Raw genomic sequence first — 8,374 nt, forward strand, 5'->3', positions numbered from 1 at the left:
TAAAAACAGAAACCTATCAATTTAAGACCCCCCGTAAGAAAAATATTATTTGAATTATCAAATTTAGCAAGATACTAACTGAGTATATACTCTTGAGTCCTGTCATTCAATTTAAAATAAAAGCCACCCCTGTCATAAAATCGTGGTATAGTGAAAAATTGGGTTTTAAAAAATTACATATTGTAGTATATAATTGATACGAGAATTTCTCAAGAATGACTTTTCAACGTAGACACGTTCATTTAATGCGTTCATAAAAAAAATCAACATTCGCATATACACATTGATTCGTATGACTCATATTTTTTAGGGCGGCGATATTTTTTTTTCTATAATCATGGGACCATATGTAACGTGTAGAAACTAGAGACAATAAATGTATATGGATAGATTCCATGCAAAACACAAATCCTGACTAAATATATGATTACGATTAACTTTCACATTGAACAATAAATCTTTGTTTATAATATAGTGCATATAATATATACGCAATTGCATATTATGAAAGTACCTTTTAATTACCACAGTAACACATCATTTATGATACAACGACATCCAATATAGACATATTAGTACTATAAGTGTCACATTTAGTGTTTAGTGTGGGTGTGGATTTTAAGAAATGTAAAAAAAAGTGAGTTGAATAAGTTAGTGGACTCTAGGTCCCACTTATATATATATATATATATATATATATTAGTTTTATAATAAAATATGAGTAGAATTGGTCGGTGGAATGTGTGGTCTACTTACCATTTATGATAAAACTGAAATGTGGCTCTTATTGTGGGATGAGCCGAAATGACAAAATATGACACTTAATATGGGACGGAGGTAGTGCATCCTAAAAAAGTTGCATTATAGTGAAAAACTTCGCTAAAATTAGCACTACAAATAAGTTTCATGAGTACATTTTAAGTTTTGTTAGAAGTCTTTTAAAATAAAATCGGATTAATCGCGGTATATATATAGGGTTGCGTTAGTGTGCTAACTAATTTACAGTAATAACTAATAACTTTTAATACTGTGTATTAAAATTATCAACACAAAGACATATTTATATAAATACAACAAGTAAATTTAAATATCTAACACAAAGACATAATTTATCAACACAAGAAAGATTGATAAATTTATATATTTGTGTTGATATTTTTAACATGCAAAATTGATATTTAGTTATTAGTTATTACTATAAAAAGTTAGTATTTGATCATATATATATATATATATATATAGTTTTGTGATCAATTGAAATTTTTTAGCAGAATTGAGATACATTATTAGCCACTCATTTTTATTAAATGAGTGGTACAGAATTTGTCACGTAGAAAATATTTTTAGATTAATTAATTATGAAATGGTAGAATGGCAATTTCATGTTTTAATAATGAAGATGAACTGCAGCGCCAAAATCAGTTTTCTAAACCACGACTGATCCTTGAACTTGTGGAGCGGGTCGTCGGGGAAGAATATCTCGGAGAGGCGGAGGCGGAGCTTCTGAGAGGTGGTTCTGGGCGGTGGGGGGCAGACTCCGTGAACCTCCAGAGGCGGAAATGGAGGCATTGTTTCCCCTCCTAGCCGCTGAGTCTCTGGTTGCCCGCTCCCCGCCGCTTCGCTTCTTTCACTCTTCTCTCCGTCGAGAATGCCAAGTCGGAGCCCTCCGCCGCCTCGCAACTCACTGTCGCCGTCGGATCTCCGCCTCAGCCGACCCTCTCTCACCGCCACATTCAATTCCTCAGTCTCACTGCCTGCACCGTACTCTCTATTTCTCTCTCTCTCTCTACCTGAATTTGATATAATTGGGGAAAATCTACTGAGCTTATGATTAATTCATTTCATTTTGATTGGAGATTGCTCGTTGCGTTGTTCAGCTAAACTAATTGAACTGAGTGATGAATATCTCCACATTTTGAAAAATTAGGGTTCTTAGCTTCCGTTGTTTGATGTGTATTTTCTTCGGTTTTACAAATTTAGGGATCTTAGCACTAATTTGGTGTTGATTTGCAGACAGCAGTTTCTGCAACCTGGCTTTTCTGCGCTTCAATTCCAGCCCTACTGGTTAGTGATTTTTCAATTTCTGTAGCTATTATGGGGAAACTCTAATGCAAGTCAATGTTAATGAAGAACTCAGTTTCAAGGATAATGCAATTGTGAAATTATATTAATTTTTAGGCAATGGTTGTAAAATGCAGTGATTTTGTTTCTTTGATTGGATGCGGTGACATGCTATTCTATCCTCTGTTTTTCTCTATTGAAGGCTTTCAAGAGAACTGCGGAATCACTGGAGAAGCTAATGGATGCCACGAGGAAAGAGCTGCTGGACACCATGGTTGCCGTTCGATTATCTGGGATGGAGATCAGCGACTTGACAATGGAGCTCAGTGACAATGGTTCCGATACGGAACTCTTCTGCTTTAGATCCCGCGAGCTCGTGGAGGTGACGAAATCGTCCAAGGATCTGAGGCACAGTGTGCCGGCGGTGTTGGAGGTAGATGTGGACCTAGGATACAGAACGTGGCGATGGAGCAGTACATGAGAAAGGAGGAATCCGCGAAAATCAATATCACGAGTTGTTGACAAGCTGTTGACATTTTGCTATAGGTTGTAGACATTTGATATGCAGGCTATTGACTTGTGTTGTATGATCATGATGCCAGAACTTGTGTCAAATAAAAAAATTAAGATAAAATAGTTGTTATTTTTTAATTACAAGAACTGTTTTTGAGTTGTTGACACTGTATACAAGTTGTTGGCAAGCTGTTGACATTTAATATGCAAGCTGTTGACATTTTGCTATAAGTTGTTACATTTGATATGCAGGCTATTGACATGTGTTGTATGATCATGATGCCAGAACTTGTATCAAATAAAAAAATTAAGATAAAATAGTTGTTAGTTTTTAATTGCAAGAATTATTTTTGAGTTGTTGACACTTTATATAAGTTGTTGACATTTTGATACAAGTTGCTTAACTGATTGACATTTGATATATATTACATACTGCTACGTTGACATTTTAACATACTTCATACAAACTATTGACAATCTGTTGACATTTTTATATAAGTTGTTGACATTTGATATGAAAGCTCTTGACATTTTAACGTTTGCTGTTGACATCGTAGTTGACATAATGTCTCTGTAGTTGATATCGCGCGAAAATGACAATTATGCCCCCATAGTTGACATAATGTCTCAGTAGTTGACATCGCGCGAAAATTGTGAATGAATGGCTGAAGATGCATCTTAGTTCTAAATTAGGCCCAAAAATCTCAACCTAACAATACCCTATATATATCTTTGGAGATGTTTTTGATTTTTGATTTTTGATTTTAAGCTTTCAAAAAATTAGCCATTGATTATTAGTTAAAGAAAAAGTTAAATTAAATAATCAGCCATTTTGGAATTATTCGAGCGATTGCAGAAATGGCCAGCCCAGTTTAAAGCCCAAATTTATATTATGGGCCAAGTTGTTTCAACCCAAATCCCGCCAACTTCCCTCAATATAAACCCCACAAATGGAACTTTTTTCCCTCCATTTCCCCCAGCTCACGCACACGCTCACGCAGTTCGTTGGAAGGTCGCAGAAACTCTCCGCAAAAGTTTTATCGATTGGAAATCGGTTTGATCTCGAAATTCTGTTTTCGAAGTTCAACGGCTTTGAACCTGCGAGTTCGCGCCGAAGTTGGATAGCCGATCTAAAAAATGAAAATGAAGATCAACAAAGCTTGCGACCTCAGCTCCATCTCTGTTCTTCCTCCTCAATCTAGGTTTGTTTTCTTCTTCAGTTTGCTTGTGTTTGTGTACTTACTCTAATTTGTGGAATTAATTTTCAGATTTGGATGAGTATCTAATATCTATGCAATGCAACGTCGTAGTGATAAGGAAATGTGAAAGTTGAGTAAATCAAAGCATAATTTGTGACAAAATTGGTGGAAATGCTAAAAACGTCACAGTGAAATACTGCTTGGATGTTGATTTTTATCCCCTGGTGTTTTGCCTACATTGTATCAATTAGGAGATCGAGTGGAGTTTCCAGTGGATTAGAGTCTTCTTCTATCTTCGGGAGAAGCCAAGCAGCATCACAGCTTCGACCACAACAACCTCAGCTGTCACTTTCACAGGGAGTTTCTTCTCAGCATGGCCTATTTTCTCAGTTTTCACAGAATTCTCAAGATGAAGTCCTGACTAATGAGGTGATGATGCATATGATGTTTGTTATTGTTTGAATATTTAGCCACATATATGCATGTTTGTATAGTATACTTACACTTAGTTGTGTAGTTCAGATTAGAATGTCAGAGAGGATACTCTCTCTGAGATAGTTTAAAATCAGTGTATGCAAATACATTTGAATGCACCTGTTTAGCTATTCTGGCGCTGTTATTTTTATTCACTTGCTAAGTTCCTTTGATTTTGAAATATAGAAAATAGGATCTCAAGATAGAGAGAGTTCAGCGAGGAGGACAAGCTGCTTGCCTCTAGTTGATTCTGCACGAGATGAGAATCAGATGATTGCATCTAGAACTTCCAATCACTTGATGCGCAAGTGGTCTGGTCAAGAATACAAATGTAAGACTTGCACCTTGACTGTTAATTGCAGCCTGGAGGTAGAAATCATTTAGCTGGCTAAATCATTCTTCAGTAGTTTAAAACATTTGATCAAGAAGTCTGGAGTTACATGTGAGATAGAAAAAGGAATAATAACTCCATGAAAATCTGAAATACTTTAATTTTGAATTTTAGGTGGAGCCTTTCAGGAAACAAAGTTAAAGCATTTCTTAATTAGATTAGCAACGATGAACCACTAACAAAAAATTTAGTCCTCGTCTTGTTAGAATTGGTTTCTGAACTTCCTATATAAACAGGTCATATTAACGAAGAGCTCGAACACAGAATTGGAACGATAGAAAATTCATTGAGCAGGCTTGGACTGATCTTGGACTCTGTTCAGGGTGACATCATGCAAGTAAACAAGGGCACAAAAGAAGTAGCATTAGAGAGTAAGTATACCAGATCTCCTCTTGTCGTTATAGAAACTAAATGCTTGCATGTTGAAGGTTTTATTTAGAGAAAAGTCCATAAGCTTCCTTCTCTGAATTCCAGAAATTTTGCACGTGAAGTGATCGTCTAAGTCTCTAAGAGCTACCTAATTGTTAGTTGAGTACAATTTGTCATAGCTTCACTTTGTAGAATTTGATAAAGGATAAATAATGGAATTTAAAAAGTCAGGTTTCTTATCATCCATCAGCTCGTAATTCATATTCATTACTTGTTTGTCATGCTTGTTCAGCGAAAGACATGCGGCAGAAATTGAACTCCAATGAGGACTCACTGCAGCTGCTGGTAAGACGTTTTCAGCAGATTCTCAGAAAACTTGTACTTTCATAAAGGACATGCTATTGAATTTTAAGCCTGTTAAATTATTATTGCCAGAGCAAAGGGCAAGAAGCCATCAAGAGTTGCCTGGACATGGGCTTAAAATCTCTGTACGATCAACTCAAGCAGTTTATGAACCAAGACAATTCAGGGTTGACAAAGTCATCTCTGTCAGATCTATCTGAGAAAATTGACAGTCAAATGGTGAAATTACAAAACGATCTGCACAAGGATTTCTGCAAAGAAATACAGGCATGTTTATGTAAAGCACTCTATAGTAGTATATCTTAAAAGGACTGAGGTTAACTTTTATATAGAGAGGGTCAAGTGGTGTTTCCCTCTATATCAGATTTAATTGATCATATCTTTTGTTCATATCTTGTAGGCATTTTCTTGCAGCATGAAGATGCTCACTCAAAAACAAGTAACTTCCTCAACAAATGGGTCAAAAGCACTTTTCTCTGCAACTGTAAGCCCTTCAAGTATTCATTAAGTGCTTGAGGTATCTTAAATTGCCATTAGAAAACTTCAACATTTTTATTTGCTTGTGCAGGCTGTCCCCTGTCTCCCTTCTCCTCAGGAAGTTCCGTTTCCAGACAAGTACGCATCTCTTCAATAACACGTACATATTTGCTGAATTGTCTCCAAATGCTAGAGTTTTTTTATTTTACAGACATATTAGAGCTTATACTTTGTGTATTAAGTCTTCTGGACCATACATTTTGTGTTTTCATCCCAACAGTGTCCTAGTAAAAGTGGTGTGATGACAACAGCAATTAAGTGGGATTATACTCATTCAAAGCTAAAAACAACATTTCAATGTGAACATGAAGTCTGGCAGAATGCTTAAACAATAATTATGTATAGTAGAAGCTGGCCATATTTTCTTATTGAGTCTCGACATGCCTGTATGACACGCACCCATATGGCCTAGAATATACTAACAAAGTCTGAATGCCTGCCTTAGTTTCTGGATTATATGGTCCCTGTTTTAAATCTTCTCCTTGATTCATTTCCTTATTCTTTCGCAAGCTTGCTTCCATATTTTGTACGGACTGTAATTTTCCTTGGTTGCAGTACAACAGGGCATTTAAAAACACAGCAAACAACTCTACCACGAAAGATCAAATTGGGTAGCTGGACATCAGTAAAGCCAGAACTTACATCCCCTAAAGCTGGAAAATATAATAAGAGAAGTGAACAAAAAAAGGTTGTAAGATTGGTAGCTTTTAATGCCTTTACTTATTTTCTTTTCCGTGTGCTTGTAAGATTTACCTATACATTTAAGATATATGTAAGCTTAATCGGCATAGGTTGCTAGCATTAGTCTCAGATGCGCCTTATTCGCAGTCTGCATGTACATGTGCAAAATACTTGATGGGCAACAATTAATGAATACTGATATGTTAACAGGAATGCAATATTGTTATTGAATCGGATGAGGAAATTGATGTTGGTTTTTCCTGCTTGTTCAAGGAAAAGGGAACAGGTAATATTTCAGTGGATTCATCCAACTATAGTTTAAGAGATTCTGTTTGCTGCATAATTTTGTCTGCTCAGCACATTTATAATATGTTCTAAAGTCTTATGATATACACAGAGTAGCTTTTATAGCCAGAATGCAGACTTTTCAACAGTCAGTGCTATACGAGTAGTCTGCAAAAAAACCACAAAAATCATGTTAAAATTCATCATAAATACATGATCTTATGAAGTTGTAATATAAATTCATTGATCATTGTGCATTAACCATTTCAGTGGCGATTATGATTCCAACCGTGACTTCTTGTTTTTGTTAGAAATAGATAAATATTCAATAGAGGAAGTCAAAAATGAAACTGCGCGTATCCTTAGGAAAGCCCGGAGGAGAAAGAGAAAACATTGCAACACCATTATCATAGACTGAAGGTATTCGTTGCTACTATTAGACAGCTCTCATTTTTAGCTCATAAAATTATCCATTGCTTGACTAATATTCAGCTATTAATTGCAAAAGAAGCTCTAATATCTAGTTCAAGATTATATTGTGTAGAGCCGTTAACCAAAATTTGCATCTCACGAACGTGCTAGTGTGGTTGTTTCAGTTAAGAATACTGAAGGAGCTCAAATAATGTCGATGGAGTCTCAAGATATTTCTGACAAGGCAAATGGTTCTCGGTCAGAGCCCTAAAAATAAATAAACATTATTTCTCAACAGCAGGTATGCTCGCCCCTCATATTCCATGATGGACATACCTTGTATCCCACTGCATCATCTCTCATTCAATATTTTTTGTAGTTTGAAACTCTTGAGGAAATCATTTATGTATAATCGTGACCCTTAGTTTGATCTTTATTCCTTTGCTGTAGCCTGTAAAGATATAGTTTTCATCAAGAATTGATTCATTATAAAGGTATAGTTTTCATCAAGAATTGATTCTTCCACCTCTGATTTAATGTTACCATAGCTGGATAGAATCCCATCCCTTGCTAAGATCACAAAGCAAATGCGCCATTGGAAACAGTCTGACAACAACATACGCGCACGTTTGTGAAATTTCTTTTTTTGTGGAGAAGCATCATTCTATTCTATCTATTTGAATATAGGCAATTCAAATGAGGGAAAAAGTTGCAAATGCCACGTTCATGTTAGGCTAGTGAAGACTAAGTATCACATATAATTTGATGCATAGTCATTGTTAGCTGGAAAGTGTGGTAAATTAATTATAATAGAGTATATGGGCTATATGGACAGATTCGACACCGATAATTCTAGGATCTCAGTTTGTTCCATGTGCTTAATTAATCACGGATATTGCTTAATGCGCACGATTTTGGGATTAGTTTTCGATGAGAAAGAAAGGAAGCATTTGAGATTGAAGACGTAATTATATATTCCATCTTGGACTACACTAGTCTATCATATAGTATTATTAGAATCCGATTTTCGTAAAATTCTTTTGGAGGCTAAAAAGTAGGTCAATTTTGTCTTAATATTGCTCAAGTGATT

At 35.6% G+C, this 8,374-nt stretch overlaps 1 protein-coding gene across 1 annotated transcript; it reads left to right on the forward strand.

The window, feature by feature from the left end:
- Window positions 1–3,570: 3,570 nt before the first annotated feature.
- On the forward strand, window positions 3,571–7,771 carry LOC121779171 (putative recombination initiation defects 3). The gene is made up of 11 exons (XM_042176502.1): window positions 3,571–3,776; window positions 4,025–4,202; window positions 4,434–4,578; window positions 4,875–5,009; window positions 5,300–5,352; window positions 5,443–5,652; window positions 5,771–5,854; window positions 5,939–5,985; window positions 6,463–6,595; window positions 6,799–6,874; window positions 7,185–7,771. The coding sequence occupies exons 1-11, from the start codon at window positions 3,712–3,714 to the stop codon at window positions 7,289–7,291; spliced, it is 1,233 nt and encodes a 410-aa protein (XP_042032436.1). The 5' UTR covers window positions 3,571–3,711; the 3' UTR covers window positions 7,292–7,771.
- The last annotated feature ends 603 nt before the right edge of the window (window positions 7,772–8,374 follow it).

Source organism: Salvia splendens, chromosome 2 (assembly GCF_004379255.2).
Source record: "Salvia splendens isolate huo1 chromosome 2, SspV2, whole genome shotgun sequence".
Classification (NCBI taxonomy): domain Eukaryota; kingdom Viridiplantae; phylum Streptophyta; class Magnoliopsida; order Lamiales; family Lamiaceae; genus Salvia; species Salvia splendens.